Raw genomic sequence first — 18849 nt, 5'->3', positions numbered from 1 at the left:
AACCTTATAAAAAAAAAAAGTTCACCCTAAACTTTTTGCTCCTAATTAGCGTGTGCAGTGAAGCAGCATGGCTGCTCGCCATGTCCGCCATGTAGAAAAGCAAGTTCTTCTGTCTGAGTGCAGAAAGAAGTGTCCAGTGTTTCATGCTTTATTGTTCACACAAACCAGGTATTAATAGTACACAACCTCTAACAGAATTTTCCAGTGTGATTATGGCTAGTCACTATGGATATACCACCACAAGTGTATAGGTGCATCTCAAAAATTTGATTATCATGGCAACGTTAATTTTTTCCGTAATTTAATTCAAAAAGTGGAACTTTCATATATTCTAGATTCATTACACATAAAGTGAAATATTACAAGCCTTTTTTTTTGTTTTAATCTTGATGATTACGGCTTACAGCTCATGGAAATCAAACATCCAAGTATCTCAACACACACACACACACACACACACACACACACACACACTTGTATCTTTGTGAAGTAATTAAAGAGAATTCTCAGGAATCTTACTAACCGAAAGGTAACCTTTTGAGTCATTCTATTTAGATAAAAGCAATTTTTTGTCCCCAGAAAAAATATAATTCACATCCACTGAATCACAAGTGGTGTCACTACCTTCAGAGCCCAGGATGAAATGGTGGATGTCTGGTCCAGTGGACATTCGTGGACCCTGGCAGCTCTTCTCAATCACACCTCTAGGGGTCACCATCTTTATATGTACCACCTAACAATTAACAGTCATTATCAGCCACAATAAAGTGATAATTAATTTTTTTTTTTTTAAATCACTGAAAATATTAAATAGGAAAAAGGAAAATGTGTGTAAACTGCTTCACTATATTTGTCATGTGTGTTTAAATATATATATATATATATATATATATATATATATATATATATATATATATATATATAAATGTTGTGCCTGTGTAATTTGTGAGTGGTAAAGAAAATAAAGACTGTGCACCAGGTCTTCGATGTTGCCGTAGATGTTTTTCTTCATGCCTGATGCACGTGTAGCCACCCAGCCTCCGAGAGAACTAAATTCCATAGAGTCCGGCTCATGTCCAGTGCAGTAGCCGCTCTCGTTCAGCTGAAGAAAACAAAACACCCACACACATACAGGTGATGTGAACACACACACACACACACACACACACACAAAAAAAACCCTGGTTTTATTACTGAACCCCCTAGAAACACACTCTTTAACAGCATACCATCTGTGCACTCGCAAAACTGCAAAAACACCCACATGTGAGTGTGTGATAGACTTGTTAACATGCATCACACACACACTTCGATATTATACTAGAGGTCATTTTTCTGCATTAGTTTGATGGTGCCATCTGCTTGGTGTGTGTGGGTAATAGCATGGAGTAAAAAGAAAAGAAAAAAAACCAAAAAAAAAAAAAAAACTCTGTGCCAGTCACTGCCTTTCAATCCACATGTTGAAACTAAATGTGCAAAGTGATAGCTGCACACTCAGATGCTCAGGGAGAACAAATTCACACTAGTCACTAACCTGCCTTTCCAGGTCCTGGCCAATGATGCCAGCCTCAACATGGGCTGTTAGGTTTTTCTCATCAATCCACAATATTCGGTTCTGGAAAAATTAAAAAAATTAAAAAGAGGGGGGTGGGGGGAGTAACAAGCCAAAGTCATAAAACTCTTTTGCCAAGAAAGCAGACTTGTAATACGGACATGTGATAGAGAGAAAAAACAGAGAAAGAGAGTAAGGGACAGGGGGAGACAGAGGAGAAGAGAGAGGAAGAAGGTCAAAAAAGAGCCAGAGTAAGATTTTCATTAAAATGTGCTTGTGTTGACAGTGTATATCAGTGTCTGTCTGCACTACTCCATAAAGTCGTCCGTCTGTCTGAATTACAGTCCTTAAATTCAGTCCAGTTGTTTGGGCTTAGTGCACCTTAGAAGACACAGTGTGTGTGTGTGTGTGTGTATAAAAGAGTGATGGACAGCACACAGGACAAAACCACAAAACCTTCAGGGAGGAAAAGAGCATGCTTTTTGATAAGGAAAATGAAAGCGCACAGGTCAGGTGGCAGGATTTTCCACAGAAGCTGAAGGGCAGACAGACCATGTGACCTGCACCACACGCCAAACCTGGACTGATTAGAAAGAACTTCTACATTCCATGCAGTATTTCCTATCATGCCTGCGTTAAGGAAACTGTTTCACAAATGAGCTCTGCTACAGTAAAAGGACTGTTTGCGTGAGCTTCTGGAATTTTCTGATCTGAACGTTAGCTGCTTAAAAAAAAAGAAAAAAAAGAAAACAAAAAGAATAGAAGCCATTGTTGTTTTATAAAACAGAGGTCTCTCGACATTCTAATCATGCTACGATGGCACCCGTCACAGGGTTAAAAAGTTAACCTTGTTTTATGGCCCAATCCCACAATTCCCTGCCAGGGTCAAATGTTGCTCACGATATGGAATACTCTCAGCATGAGCTCCACTCTCAGCCATCAATCATCTGACTGAGCTCATAAACCAGCCACTCCTGGCATCCGCTGCCTTTCATGTCCCACCCTCCCAACCTCATGACCTCTGACATAGGTCAGCAGCTCAGAGAAAGCGAGCGAGTGAGTAAGCTAGAGCGAGAGAGAGAACCCAAGAGAGAGCTGAGTGCAAGCCTCAAAACGCTACATAAATCAGTGTTAGCATACAGTCCTCACAGGCAACATGCAAGACTTCATCAGGTTTGTACATGGCTTCATATGAGCTTTAAACCAAACTCAGTTGCCATTATGTGTATGTGAGTGGTCACGATGTATGTTTTGTGCCCACCATCTGAGAGGTGTCTAAAGACACAATGGATCGAGTTTCCTCTGGGGGGCACTCTAGAGCACTGGACACACTCGTACCACCTGACGGAGAGAGAAAGACAGATTTGTATAAAATGAATAAAAAGAAAACGGAATAGATCAGCTGTTTCACTACAGTGTCTTCTGGGTCGAGTGCTCACCTCCATATGGTATCAAACACACATTGTGCTTGCAGGCCAGCTCCACAATCTTCACTACATCATCGTGACAGTCTGTACAGGACACAACACACATACGATAGCCTATTACAGAGGCGCTGCCATGTCCAGACTTTATCAATGAAAAGGACACAATGAGACATTTCTTTTGATTGTGTGAGAAGTTGGAGACAAAGTGGGAGGACAAAGAAAAAGGAACAGTTCTGTCTCTCCTCCTTCTCTGTGGGCAGGATCAATGCTTTCTGTCTGTAGCCAATAAGAGTGCCTGTCCCCGCCCATCCTAAATATATGTGAAGGAAGGGAACATCAACAGCATGAACACACCTCTTTTTTTCCTCCTGCATTACTGCCGCTCATCCACTAGCCTGCAATGACTAAACAGTTTTAAGATGTACCCCATCCTTATAAAGGTGAAAGGAATGAACTTTCAGAGTGCTAGACATCTAAAATTCTTAAAAGGTATCATCCAATTATCTAACACAAACGCAGACACAGCACAGTCAACTCTGCTTTTCTGCAGGTTTACAGATCACGTAACGCTGCCTAATGAAGGACTTGCTCTTTAGTTCTAATGAGATGTAGGATTACCTCAAATGAAAAACCTAACACTGGTGGGGAAACAGCTGTATAGCGTAATATCTTTGTTCCTTGTGTGTTCTGGGATTTGCAGAAGCAAAGAGAATAAGCAGTGCATTGCTCAAAGACACAACAGTGTTAAGAAGAAAAAAAGACTCGACATCAAGAACTGTCTAGCTCACTCTTCTGATTCTCAGAATCACTTACAGTGCTTAGAAGCACATCTTAACATCCTTTTCCTGCATGAGCTCAGTGTGATGAGGGCTGGGATATTTTCTGCCCATTTGGGACTCAACTAATCAAGTCTGATCTAGCGCTCGGAGCTCATTTCCATGGTGAAATAGATCCACCAATCTTAGAGCAGTAATTCAAACAGCCAGCATTTTATTCCATATCAGACTTCCTACTGACACGTCTCATTAAAGCGCGCGCTCATGAATATTAACGAGCAGCCTACCCGCTGATGCAGCTAGCTGGAGATTAACCCTTTACGACATGCCTGCAGCGCTCTCGTAGCTTACACACCCCGTACAGGACACACAAAGACATGCAGCAACAAATACAATTTTGCTTTCTTGGTACATTCAGTGCTGCTCTTTGCAAAACATGTGATTAACAGCACACAGCTATACAACACAATAAAACGGACAATACCGTTACAGCAACGCACCCATAAAACAGTACAGAAATTACTGTGCAAATGCCTTATATGCAATACATGCCAAGTATAATTGCTCAGAACACCTTACGGCCTGTAAAGAGAGGAATAAAAAGAAACACTCTTGTGAATACTGTAGGAGTTTAATAAATGGCTGATAGAAGTGCTGTATTCACACCGCTGGAGTAAACTATGCTGGGCAGCAGAGGAGTTCAAAATCCTAAAAAATAAATTAAATTAAATAATAATAAAAAACCTTAATGAAATACTCAAAAAAAAGCTGTTCAAGTGCCTCTTGGTAGGTCTTCCAGACAAAAGTTTTTGGAGTGGACTGAGTAACTGTAGAAGCAGTAGCTGAGCAGAAGCACACGTTAAGAAAAGATGTGATGACCTCCAAAATTATAGACTTTATAGGCTATATCAAAATTGCTGAGTTAGCACAAATCTGTCATCTGTCAGCGGTGTGCATTACTGTGCTTCCTACATTATGGGAATTATTATCTCTACTAATAACATGTCCTGGGAAAAGGTCTGTGAAAAATAGTTCTCATTTAAAGTTATAGTAAAGTTATGCTCTAATCATAATGTTCTAATTAAGTGGAAGTAGGTGGGAGTGAGTGGTGGGAGGTGCGAGTCTTTGGGTCTGGAGAAATTTGAGGAAAGCTAAGCTTAATAACCATGATTTGCTAAATTAGTTCAGAATATTTTCAACCGTTGCGAAAACTGAATGGACGTGTGCCTATGCTTTTGTATATGTACCATCAGACTTTACATTATTTCCAGATGTTGCAAAGCAAATATAAGGCCCTTGTTTATGGGACTGCAAATCTACTATCCGCAATCTACTGAAGTCATACGGGGTCAAGTATGTAGTGGAATAAAGCGAGTTTGCCAGGAACAGATGGGTCTGCATTTTTAAAAAAGGATAGTAATTTTGTATTCATTCACTTATTCATTCATCCATTTTCAGTAACCCATTTATCCTGGTCTCAGTGGATCTGGAGTGTATCATGGAAACACTGGTTGTGTGGTGGGAACACACCCTGGACAGGAGCAGCTACATACACGTTTGCACACTCGTTCACACCAAGAGGCAATTTAGCTTAGCCGATCTATCTTCCGGCATGATTTTGAATACGGAAGGAAACCAGAGAAACCGGAGGAAACCTACATGGACACCTGGAAAGACCGCGCACACACACTAACTCGAGCTCAGCATCAAAATGGGGGCCTTGGAGCTGATCTGTAATATTTTAGCATTTGGGAAATTGTTGATCTAGTTTATTCCAGTCTTCCCAATGGACTGTGGTGCTCTTACATGATCAAAGAACCCAGCAATGCATGTGCATTCATTTGTGCATGCAATCATACCCAAGCTTCAAAGTACTCACTTGGCCAAACCACCAGGTCTGGTATTCTTCCAATTCTCCCCTCCCTCAGGGCAAAGACCTCATGCAGACAGTGACCTGGGTGGAAAAGAAGAGCCCTGTTAAAGCACCGCAGAACAGAAAGAACCATTCCCAGTAATCCAGAACTCGACACAGGACACTCTTAATTAGAAAAATAATACAAATATCTCTATCCCTATGTAAAGCCCTCCGTTTCAGCAAAAACATTTCTGATTCATGTGGGTGCTGTGCAAAACAACTGGGCAAGGCATTTTCATTCATTACCATGAGAACGGAACACTCTGTCCTCTGGGCCAGTTGACAGGGCCACACCGGCAGCCTTCAGCTCCTCCACAAACAGCTCGTTCAGGGTTGGGGGTGGGACTGCACTCACATTCAAACTGGCCTGAGACGGGAGAGAGAGTTATGTGTGCCCACACGTATACACGTTTCTTACCAGTACCAATTCAGGGAGGTGCAGACTTACTGTCGCTGGGGATTTATGTTGTAGGTTGGCACCAAATGTACCCTCAAACCAGTCCTTCAGACTGGGGAGAATCAGACCACTTAGCCGATACCTGCAATGAGCACCAGGACACGTCGGTCTTTCAGTTCACAGTGCTGCAAAATTACAGCTTATGACATACCATATATAATGTTATAAAAAATAAAAATCTTCTCTGGATCCCACACTCAATTTTCCAAGTCCCAAATCAATATAACAAAATACTAACATCTCTGAAACTAAATGAAGAATACTGGTAGGACGTTTAATAGGTAGTTAAAAAAAAGTACATATCAGGAAATCAGGTACATGATTTGATATGGGTACTGACCCCTAGAGCTAATTTCAAGACTGAGTTATGCTGTCGAGCATAGAGTCCTAACCACTGACCAGAGTCCTAACCACTGACCAGAACTTTTGTCCAGCAGAGCATAAATTCACACACAGCCGAATGAAAAGGCTGCTGTCAGAGAGGGCAGGAGGAAGAGAGGAGGAGAGAAAGGGAACAAGGATTAGTGTAATCCCTTTTTCTGTCTCGCTTAAGTCAGTATCAAGAGAAATAAAACCAGGGTGTGTGAGCAGCTTTGTTTCTGTGGGCAGATTAAAGAAGTAGAAGAGTAAGTGGAGCCGAGACCAGTCATCGATCCCACTGCCTGTGTGAGAAGTTCCTCTACACGGTCACCCTGCAGCAAGGTTCTCCAAGGCCTTTACTTCAGTCTCTCTGGGACTGTACTTTAAAGAGGTTTCACCACCAAAAATTCACAAGCCATACAACTTACCCTACATTCACACTAGCAAGCTACAAGTCGCTCATGTCACTTATAGTATGTCTCTTGTGGCTGTGCTATTGCTGTTACTTGTGTGTGTACACTATCCAGAGAAATGTAGCAACCAAAATATATAGCCTACAGCCCACTAGATGATTTATACACACCATATTTGTTTAAAAGGTATTTTGATTTATATGTTACGTGCTAAGCTGTGTTGGCAGATTATCAAATCACCAGAAGCACCAACGATCTCTGCCTTCCTTCCAATTTCTTCCATTTTTGCACATCAAAGAGGAAAAGGGAATTAGTTTAACATAACTAGATGCACACCATAACTAGTTGTGAGTTGGATATATATATATATATATATATATATATATATATATATATATATATATATATATATAAATATAAATATAAAAAGCAGCACACCACACTTGCCTTAGAATCATTCAAGACAATCATTTGGTTTTGCTGCTTTACCGCTTCATATCAAATTTGCATAGAATTAAGAAAATCTCACTTCAAATGTTTGTCGCGGTAACCAAAAATCACGGCTTGTACGTTGAAAATTAATGATCGCCTGCTGCTCGCTAGCATGAACCTAGGGTTATGAGCTTAACAGCTTAAATGGAGTCAAATTAGTACAATTATGCTCTGTGGTATATAAAGAGATCTGATACTGTGATTCCACAGAATGGAGAATCCACAGGCAAAATTACATCTCTTTCTCTCATCCTTTCCATATGCGCTCTGCTAAATACACTGAGCAAAGCACACACCTAGACACTAGATGGCATCAGCACACCACTCTGACTTGAGCATGGCCCCTGAGCAGCAAGTGAATGCGTGTTTAAGCATAGACTGCATGGTTGGTGGTGCTCGCTACATTTATGCAAGGATACAGATTCAGTTCTCTGTTCTCCACAACGAGATTTTCACATCAAAGGCGCAATATATATATTATATATATATATATATAAAAAACACATTGATCTGTCAACTGCCATCTACCAACTTACATGTCCTAGTCTTATAAAGTAACTATCTCTTATTTTACTTTTTTTTATTTCTATATACCATATTGTGACTTTTACCTGCATATCCACTTACTGTAGCGATCATGAAAAATGTATGCGTGTCTAGTCATTCAATGTAGGACTATGATAAATATTTTCCTAAATTAGGTTTAGGTCCAAAAACTATACACAAAAGTAGAAAAATATGTCTTAAAAGTGACATTAAGCCACAGGTAATTAGCTAAATTGTAAATGTTACTGTTTTTTTTTCCTGTGATTCATTTTATGTGGCTGAAACGCAAATGGAATTCAGTGCAAACCATAGGTTCTACAACACCATTATCTTACACCCTGTGTAGTCAGCATGTTTAGGGAATAGGAAGCAATTTGGGACTTGGAATAACTGTGCGAATTATTCATGTGCAAATTTGGGTTAAAGCTACAATACAATTTTTTACGTGTTGCAAAATAATTTGGAAAAAAAACCTTATTGTTTTGGAAGGGGAGAAAAATACTCTATTGTACTCTATGCACCTGCAGTTGCATCTTCCTACCAGAGAGAGAAAAATTGAAAAATCTGATATTGTGTACCTTTAAAGATGAAGATTGTGAACCGTAAACGAATATAAAAAACGTAAACTAGAGTTAATCAACAGTGGGAAAACATTATTATGGGTAAAAAAAAAAAACCCAAACAAATCTGAAACAATAAAGACCGTGGGGGGGGAAATGTGATCGTGATTTTCTTCGTGAAACAGTGCAGTGCTCCTGCTGTGTACAGCAGGATAAAACTACAGGCTACGATGCATTCAGAACAATAAATCTTTTAGTAATTATACAGGAGTTTGTCAGCTCTTGCCTGCAGTGCTTATTTTACTTTCATGACACCCCCTTCTCTCTAAAATGAACTTTTATTTTATTTTATTTAGAAGATACAAGTGCTATGTGAGCTGGTCTGCATACTCACCTTTTGCCTGTAAACTCTGCCTGGCCTTTCTTGTTAAAGAGAAAACGGGAATCACTGTAACCCCAGCCATTCCACTTCATTATTTCTTGCCTGAGAGAGAGACAGACAGACAGAGGGGCTGTGTAAGTATTCATACTCTTACCCTCTGAGCTGAGGGGTGTGCATAAAATAACGAGTTAACGTGACAATACTAACAGATTTCTGCTATCACATGAAAACTCTGACCTCAACTCAACATTTTGAACATTTGACGCCCTTATATTTAGTGAACAAATTGAGTCAGGGTTCAGATCAGTCCAACTATAAACGTAATGATGATCTCATTTTGAAAAACCTTTCCTTGCCTAGTTTAGCTGGACACACATTCAGACAGAGCTTTTGGATCGGTTTCAAGAGAAGGGGCTTCCCCAGAAATGTCACCATATCCCTGCTGTTAAAGTAGTGCAAACAAACCACTTATTTATAGACAACATATCCCATTAAATAGTCACCGGGAAGGTACTGGAAGGTGGAGGGTACCATGAACATGTTCACTTGTCTTAGTCAGCTGTTAATATAACATTCATTCTGTACTTCTTCCTCCTGTCTGGTCAGAACACATCAGGTGTGATACGTAGGACTATGACGACAAAAAAACAAACAAACAAAAAAACCTGTCCAGAGACAAAGATGAAACGTTAACATTAACCCACTATTTGACGAAAATATTTTTTGTATAATCTAAGCCTAGCATAGCCAATGAATGAATGACTTTCAAGATATATTCAATAACAGATAAACTGGATTTTTCACCTGGACGATCCTGAATACACATGCTACACCTAGCTTCATGAGTGATCCATCCAAAAAGAAAGAGAAACAGAAAGGCCTGTGTGTGTGTGTGTGTGTGCGCGCGTGTGTGTGTTAAATCAGTTCAGTCAGAGAGCAGAATAAATAACCAGCATAACTCATGATTTTATCTGTGCTCCAATGCCATAGCTCATATGCTGCATGTGGAGTGACAGACATATGAATAGTGATGAACGCAGGCCAAGCTGGAATAAGGTAAATAACAGAGGAGCGATGACAGAGATGAAGCACTAACGCCCATTTCCCCTGTCTGTATCAGGCTTCAGCAGCCTACAGAACACAGACAGCCTAAGAAACACTGGATTAACAGCACAGAGTCAGCACTCTACTGCCAACACGCAACTACTCAGAGTAGGAATGGGCGATATGGACTTAAAACTATATCAGGATATGTTCTGGTGTTTATTGCGATAACGATATCAGTGGCGATATAAATATAGTACCATTCACCACTGATTTTAGCTACAAGTGACAGCTGTCATCTTGAGAGCCTCAGAAACACAAACATTGATCTAAAAGTAAAACTGATTTTCTGTAAGCAAACCAGTTCCAGATCGTGGAGGTAGCTCCTCATTTAGCGAGAACACCTTCCACTGTACTTATTTTACTCTTCACGTGAGCTGCGAACGGGCTGCAGACCGTCACACACAGAAATACGTCATCAACTAGGCTTTATCGTTATTATCGCGGGAAGACTAATTCTTATTGTGGGGAGAATTTCTACCAGTATATCGCAAACGATAAGATATCGCCCATCCAACTCAGAGGTGTCCTTGATGAAAACTAGAATAAAAAGTCACCTAAAACAAAACGCTCAGACAATCTCATTACGTTTTCACAGTAGTTTTTTGGCAATAATGGACCCATCATTATCTATGCATAATGTATCAGTCAGTTAACAGTTATAATTATAAGACACTGACTGTTGTGCAACTACAAGCAATGGATAAAAACAAAAATGGTTAGGGTGCAAGTGCGATTGTTCCCATCCGCCTCCCATCTGGGTTCAGACTCACTTGATTTTATCGAATCTCGGTGCATTTACGTGCATCTTATGTCATCACAAACGTACATGGAGAACACAACGCAGCTCACCATATTTTTTTTGTTTATTTATTACTTTGGTGCTATTATGCACAACAGAGTGAACGACAATTCTGTGTCCCACAACGTTCCCCTGCCACTCATCATACACGTGTGTTGTGGGAACTAACGATGCAGTCATAACGATGAGAAAACACGTGCAGGTTACTTCTGAACAAGCGCGGACCCGAGTACGAGTTGCGTTCACATTGACGGGAATCGTGTCACAGTTTCAGTGCAACTGAACTCAGACCCCCTCCCACAGGCAGTCTCGGGTTCGGTACTGCAGTGCGCTTCACATTAACAATTTTTTATGCAAACCATGCTCTCTTTCAGACTAAACTGCCAGTGTGAAACATGAGAAGGTTGCTATTGTCGGATCAATATGTATGTAGTTAAAATATGCATATAAGTAAAATGTACATAACCGTTCTACGAAATATGATTGAAGATCACAGATCTGTGATGTCTGGATTCCTGTAGTCCAGTAGTTCAGGAAACAGGGCTTAAAACATCCTAAACTCAATCTAAAATCCTGTAGTTCAGTTAGCTGGATCCTACACAAAAGCTGCGTGTAACAGTTTTGGGCAGCAGAAGAACAGGTTCTTTTGTCTTTTTATAAAGGCTGCCGAAAAACAAATATATAGATTGTTTTTTGATGACTGGGAGATAACATGGCAACAAAATACCAAATCAATTTCTAACGATCATAAAGTTCCATAGCCTATTTATTTTGCAGTCAATATTGAGGTTAATGTTATTATGGACAGTACATTTCCATCCTTTATTGTTAATTCAGGTGTAAACCTGACAGCATGAAAAGCACTTTTCAGCTAATTACAGTGGAATACTGTAATTATTAGAACAGATTAGATAATGTTTTGTGTAAATCCAGGCTGAAAACATTTGTTTAGTCAAGCTCATCATGAATAGACTTTCTTTTATGCAAAGTACACGGTCTTATACATTATGGGCTAGTAAGCATACCCAACAATCTCTTCCTCTCTTTACCTCCCTCTCCCTCTGACCCCTTCTGGTCTCCAGACCTGCCTGATCCATCCTGATGCCCTACATCTGGATGGAGCGCTCATCAACTGGAGGCTACATTCTGCCACTGAGGACGACTCCAAGCAGTGCAGCCTGGAGATTGCTGAGGATGGTGCCACTTGAAGTACCATGGAGATGGTTTTGGACCTCAATTCCACATGGACATTCTTGCTGTGGTTGCTGGGACTACGGTTACTGCTATGGCCTTAGGACTGCAATTACCACATGCAGTTTTGCACTCAGGTCTCCTTTAGTAAACAGTGGACTAGTTCAACAAAACAGACTTCATATAAAAACCATAATGAACTTTCTTTTACTTTCACAAAACAGACTTCATATAAAAACCATAATGAACTTTCTTTTACTTTCACACTGTCCGTTGTTACCCAGATGAGGATGGGTTCCCTTGTGAGCCTGGTTCCTCTCAAGGTTTCTTCCTCATATCATCTTAGGGAGTTTTTCCTTGCCACTGGCTTGCTCATTAGGGATAAATTCACTCACTTAAAATCTGTATCCTGTGTTTACATGTTTCTGTAAAGCTACCTTGAGACAACGTCCATTGTAAAAAGCGCTATACAAATCAAATTTAATTGTATTGTAATAGATTTATTTAATCAACAAAAGCCATACATTAAACTTCACTTTCACTTTATAGCCAACAGGAGGAAAACTGTGACCTAGAAAGTGATTCCCTAATGCCACCTCACAGCTCTGTACACCTCCTACAATGCCCTCCACTAATATTGGCACCCTTGGTAAACATGAGCAAAGAAAGCTGTGAAAAATTGTCTTTATTGTTTAACCTTTTGTTCTTTTGATAAAATAATTCACAAAAATACTCTCATGGACATCAAACAATTGCAAACAAAACATAGATTATAAAAAAACAACAACAACAACAAAAACTATGTTAAATATAGGTGTGCAACAATTATTGCCACCCTTTCAGTCAACACTTTGTGCTACCTCCCTTTGCCAAGATAACAGCTCTGGTCTTCTCCTCTAATGCCTATAGTTGGCCTAAAGTCTCTTCGAAAGGTGGACTGTGATACCTTCACCCCTGCCCTGTGGTGGTTGTTCTTGATGTCACTGACTGTTGTTTTTGGATTTTTCTTCACAGCTTTCATAATGTTTCTCTCATCAACAGCTGTTGTTTCCCTTGGCTGATCTGTTCCATGTCTGGTTGTATGTACACTAGTGGTTTATTTCTTTTACACGGTATGCTAAATTGTTGTATTTACTTTACTCAATGTCTGTGCAATGGCTCTGATCAATTTTCTCTCTTTGCTCAGCTTCAGAATGACTCCCATAGACAGCTCTCTTGTCTTTTGTTGGTTTATGCTTTTTTAACAACAAATGTAGTCTTTATAGATAAAAACCCAGGGCTCAAACCAAGAGTAGACATTCAGAGCTATTAATTGTTTAAACAATCAATCTTACAAGGCACACCATGGCAACAAGAAACATCAGTCACATGTTACAATATTTTTGATCACTTGAAAAATGGGCTGGTTTTAAACAAAAAGTGGCATGATCTAGGTTGTTTAACACATCTAGATGTAAAGATCAGGAAATGAAAGCTGGAATTCTGGTCCATCATCTCATATTCATACTCATCTTTTGATCTCAAACCCAAATGTCTCTAGTGTCTAGCAAAAACAAAAGCTTCCATCTATTTCTAGCTTTGCCATTCCAGTACTTTCAGAGGGGACTTTATTTTATCACGCTAATGAGCAAATCTGTTGTTTTGGAAAGGATCCCATGAGCTGTTTCGAAGATCAACTACAGACTGACCTGTACAAAGCACCAGGACATTTGTGTGAGTTGACTGAACTTTCAACAAGACAATAACCCCTAAACTGTTGATCTCAGATGCAGGAACAGCAAAAAAAGATCACCTTAAACCTAGTATTTGAACTACATGAAGAATTTAACACAAATAGCCAATTGAAACAAAATAAAAAAGATTAGACTTGTCCTGGCCTTTAGTTTATAACCTCTATAGTCTAAAGAAGGCAGTGTATTAATGACAAGCAGATGACTGAAAAGCCTAGGAAACATTTTACAGTAGACGGTAGAGTATTTCTAATTTCATCTGCATGATCTAAACCTAGGAACATCATAGCCAGTGAAAGATTCTCTATGGAAAATACTGTAGGCCTTAACTTGGGGATGTAAAGTCTATCTGGGACAAACTCTTTTTGGTAAAATAAATAAATAAATAAATAAATAAACGTTTCAAAATTATAAATTGTTCTCTTTTTTAAATTTAGAGTGAATATATTGTAGGACTTAATTGTTTTATGACTTTTGTTGCCCTTTTTCATGGCTACATACAGACATGGACACTTCCATCTATTTCTATTTGCAGAAAAAGAAAGCAATAAATAAATAAAAATTTGTGTAAAATTAATAAGCCTATCTACATATTCACAATACTCTAACCTAATCTAATAGCATAAATTAAGTCACACAGAAGGAACTTGTGGCAATGCATGACATTTTCACCTGTAATAAACAAATCATGTTTAAAATCTGGATTAGAATGTCACTGCAAAATATTTACTACATTAACAAATGTAAAAATAATAATCATTTTATAAACAAATCAGACTACTGTTCAAATGTTAAATGTCACAACAGCACCTAAACAACACCATGGCTTTTATATATATATATATATAAAATTATAAGATGACCTGCATGATTTTATACATACCGTAACCGTCAAAACTCGAATTACTTAACCAACCACAAACTACTACTACAGTTGGAATATTTTTCTGAGAATTGGACAATGCCACTAAGGGCAATAAACATGATCCAGAAAGACCCTCACCCCACGCATGCTCCATTTAACAAATAAGATGGTAAAATGCTGACCTAGGTCATAGTGACATATTTCTAGGCCAAAGACAAGGGTCTCTCAAGCCTCTTAAGGCTAGTACCATCAGTAACACTCACTTAGCAGCAACACTCAGGGCCAGCATTGTAACCTATTTCTCTGGGGATGCATAGCATCCTGACCTGCAACATGGTGGTTATCCTGCCATGTCATTAATGCAAACTTTCTCCAACTAAAACCATGAACTACTCTGAGTAAATTTAGAAATCTCAAAGTGGAATAGACTGAATGTAGCTTTGTTGGATTTATCTTTCTTCATTTGCCTATTAAACACACAGAAGTCACTCCTGTGTGTTATTAAGGTTTTTGTTCTAATCCCAACAGGAAACCAAATACACATAATTGTTTCATTAGTTCCCATAAGTACTTCCTAGTCATAAAAAAAAGATGCGTTAGCCTACAAAACTATTAATTAGCATTCTTAAAATAGCACAGAAGCATGTTATGTTCTCTCATGAGTTCCTTTGCCGAAAGTCAATGGCATGTTTGCTGAACCAGCTTATTCACTGGTTTCTCCATGAAACTCAAGAATCCAGACAAAAGAATGGTAGGAATGAGGTCTGACTGTAAATGTCTGACACTAGAGGTCACTACAGATTTAAAGCAGCAGAAGGAAACATGCCTTTTCTGGAAGCTAAAGTCAGGCCACCACAACCCTTAGCCAATCAGAGGTGAGAATGTGTGTTGAAACTTCTGCTGACAAAATTAAACATTACACACAGCTATTACATTCTACAAAGGAACAATCATGAGGGCTAATATGTTTTAGTTCATATAGTATGTATGGACTGGTGACACTAGAACTGAGTTTTGTTTTGTAATGATTCTTTAGAAAGAAACAGAAAGCCAAGCTTCAGAAGGCCAGAGATTAAACTGGAGGAATGTAGGGGAGCAACACTTCCACACCTATGGCTTATGTAAAGCGTTACTAAAAACCTAAGCTCTAACCACCCAACTGCTATTTAAATAAAGCCCTTAAGACACAAACCGTTGCATCAAGCACTTGCTTTCATTACATTTCCGCCTCCATTCCCACAGCCTTTATTCCGCCTGAAAGAAAAATCGCTCTCCCACCATTACTTCCTAATTTAACCACACAGTTAAGACCCATTAACTGAGACTGTCTTAATTATATTAGGACTGTAGGATATGGACAAAAAAACATGTGACCACTGTGATTGCAAAATGATTTCACACATATTAACATATATTATAACAAAGTGGAGAAACCAGGAGGGGTTTATTGCCATCTTCATTACTGTCTGTGCATCACAAAAACACTACAATTTATCAAAACACTCACAGACAACTTATCTGGAGCCTTTGAGTGATTCAACCTCCAAGAGAGTTCAAGGAACTAGCGACGTGTCGTTCATGAACAATTCGTTCAGTTTGAACAAATCTTTAACATGACTCGGGAACATCGAGTTGTCTCGGAGAGTGATTTGTTCATTTTTTTTGTTGACCACGCATGCGCAGCAACATCCCTATAGGTCCTGTACAGGAAACAGAAATTACTGGTTCACCTCTCGAGTCTTCGGGTTCGAGTCGTTCTTTCATCACGTCACGTCACAGCCCCACTGCATTCAGCTTATGGGGTGGTCACGTGATGAACGAATGACTCGAACCCGAAGACTCGAAGAGGTGAACCCATCATTTCTGTTTCCGGGGAACAGATGTGACAAAAGAACAAATAACTCAGATGGGAAGGTGAGGTGAACTGAAGACCAGCTAAGCTATTAATTAATTATTTCTGTTTCTCATAATTCAGCCTTGACTGAATTAGCCTAAAGTTAATTTTTTTATGATCAACGTTTGCGTAAGTACTAGATGTGTTGGGGAATTTTAATTATATTATTTAACTTTTTAAATTATATTCTGCTGAAATGAACGAAATGACTCGGGGGAAAAAAAAAGATTCGTTCATTTTGCTGAACGTGATTCAAAGATCCAAGTCAGTAAAACGATCCGAACTTCCCATCACTACACAATAAAAGCGGCCCATCTGTTCCAAGAACAATCCACTTTTGCAAGATCGCTTCCGGGTTTGGTCTCAGCCAGCTCAGTAACATCCGGTGCTGCGCCGGAAGCCGTTTTCGCTATTGGCGATAACTGTGTGAAATTGACACAGAAGAGTATGACATATTACACTTACTGTTTACAACAGCTTCCCCACGGTTTAAATACGATATTTTAGCTGTACTCATGTTCAATTTTTATCAACGAAGAAAACTGTTTTGTTGTCAAAACCGGAATGCTAGCTGCACCACCCACTGATAAATGTTACTATGGCAACGAGTAGGAGAAACGCCTACTGGTGACTTCATAATACAGCGACTTGCAGAGATAAAATCGCTGTCTATGTGAAATGTACCTTAAGTTGTCGCTAACGTATTCAAAGGAGTGTACTGATATACATCTTGCCGTTGGAACGACTATCAGTATACAGCTGCTGCTATGGAACATTAATCAACACCTTCTGACCAATCAGATGCGACAATTCAACAGCAGCATGGCATAAAACAATACACTGTGCAGCCCTGGTTTACAGTGCAACAGGTTTAGGGGAAGGTGTGGAGTTAAAAGTTTGTTCACTCCTTCCTATAGCTAAGTGACTCACTGATCCACTGTGTCGGTCCATTCTTAAAGAGTTCTCCATGGATGAGACAGAGACAGAGAGCTGTGTCTCCACCGCACCCACCTCCCAGCATGAATGAACACGTTGTTTGGAGACAGCAGCTCTGTATTCTATTCACTGAGCACAGCTGCTACTATCACAGTTCCCACTGATAATCATTAACACATGTCTAAAGTTAGAACATATATATGTGTGTGTATGTGTGTGTGTGTGTGTGACTAAAATAGTTAGCCAAACTACTAATCCATTCTGCCATCGCCTCGACAGTATGAGCATCTTATAATTATGACTTTTTTGCACATCACCACCAAAACAAGTACAGCTGTGTCAAAACAAAAGGGCTGTTTAACGTGTAAATGTCATTTGCAGTGTGAACGCTAGCCCCTGTAGCTAAGCTAAATGCATTAGGAGAGCTCACGCTGTCCCGCATCCTCACTGCTTACCTTCTTTTCGGCACCGCGGTCACTTTAGCAGCGTTGGACCTGGGCGTCTCGGCTTTACACTCTTGTGCGGATAACGCCGTGTGCTCATTTCCCTCGCTTTTCTGCAAATGGCCGGCTATAATTCTCAGTCTTTGCCGTGCACTTCTTTGGCGCTCGGAGAGATCGGTGTTTGACGCCATGCTGCTTCCGTGTTTGCGAGCCGGAAAGCGGCGCTCTGTCAGAGGTCAGCCCGCTTCTAGACGGGTTGGAGGGAGTGGAAATGGAATCCCAATCACGTGACTACTCCCTATACAAGCGCACTATATAGGCTATGAAATAACGGCTGTTACGTTCTACTGAGTGCACTACATATCTCTCAGTGAGCCGTTTGTTATGCAGCCACTGTTATACCGAGCCCACCCTGTTTTAGCATGCATATGAGTCAATCTTCTTGTGTCTTGTGTTTTATCACCCGTTTTAACCGATACAGAATACAGTGTGAAATGTTTTGGAGGAAAATGTTTTGAACTAGTACAGACAGACAACAGGAATTAAAAATTGGAGGTAAGTGTATTATGATCATGTCACTTTGTAAATTATAGGCCTATTATGATCATCTTTTCGCCTCCTTGATTGAGTGGTCATTTGTAGTGGTTTCTAGGCAGTACCCATGAGTGTATCCTGGACGATAGGGGCGGGGCAGCACGTAGGGGCGTTACGAAACGTATGTTTGGGGGGTGGGGCCAGGGGGCTACTATCCAGCTGACCCCAGTGGATTTAACTCATTTTCATTTTATTTTATCATCCACAACTAGACCTACTTTTCTGTCTTATTTATTAATTCAAATTATGGTTATTGAATGAGTGAACTTCACTAAACTCTCTCTTCAGAAGCTTACATTGTCTTTACCCTTCTTTATACTGTATGCACTGGGAAGAGTTTAGTTTCATTCATATGTTGGGATAATTAAATTGCATGCCTGGATTTCCCTGCAATGGTAGCTCAGTGTTTA

General features: G+C 39.7%; 1 protein-coding gene across 1 annotated transcript in view; it reads right to left on the bottom strand.

Annotated features, from left to right (window-relative positions):
- agps (alkylglycerone phosphate synthase) overlaps positions 1–18263 on the bottom strand; it is a 40920-nt gene extending 22657 nt beyond the window's left edge. The window contains exons 1-10 of the mRNA XM_053627065.1: positions 17858–18263; positions 8893–8982; positions 6119–6209; positions 5917–6037; positions 5635–5709; positions 2992–3063; positions 2814–2893; positions 1535–1615; positions 977–1102; positions 625–733 (exon numbers count right to left, since the gene is read on the bottom strand). Coding sequence (XP_053483040.1) covers positions 625–733; positions 977–1102; positions 1535–1615; positions 2814–2893; positions 2992–3063; positions 5635–5709; positions 5917–6037; positions 6119–6209; positions 8893–8982; positions 17858–18036 — 1024 coding nt within the window. The 5' untranslated portion in view covers positions 18037–18263. The remainder of the gene's footprint in view (positions 1–624; positions 734–976; positions 1103–1534; positions 1616–2813; positions 2894–2991; positions 3064–5634; positions 5710–5916; positions 6038–6118; positions 6210–8892; positions 8983–17857) is intronic.
- Between the last annotated feature and the right edge of the window lie 586 nt (positions 18264–18849).

The sequence above is a fragment of the Ictalurus furcatus genome, chromosome 6 (assembly GCF_023375685.1).
Source record: "Ictalurus furcatus strain D&B chromosome 6, Billie_1.0, whole genome shotgun sequence".
Classification (NCBI taxonomy): Eukaryota; Metazoa; Chordata; class Actinopteri; order Siluriformes; family Ictaluridae; genus Ictalurus; species Ictalurus furcatus.
This window is presented reverse-complemented; position numbering and strand designations above follow the sequence as displayed.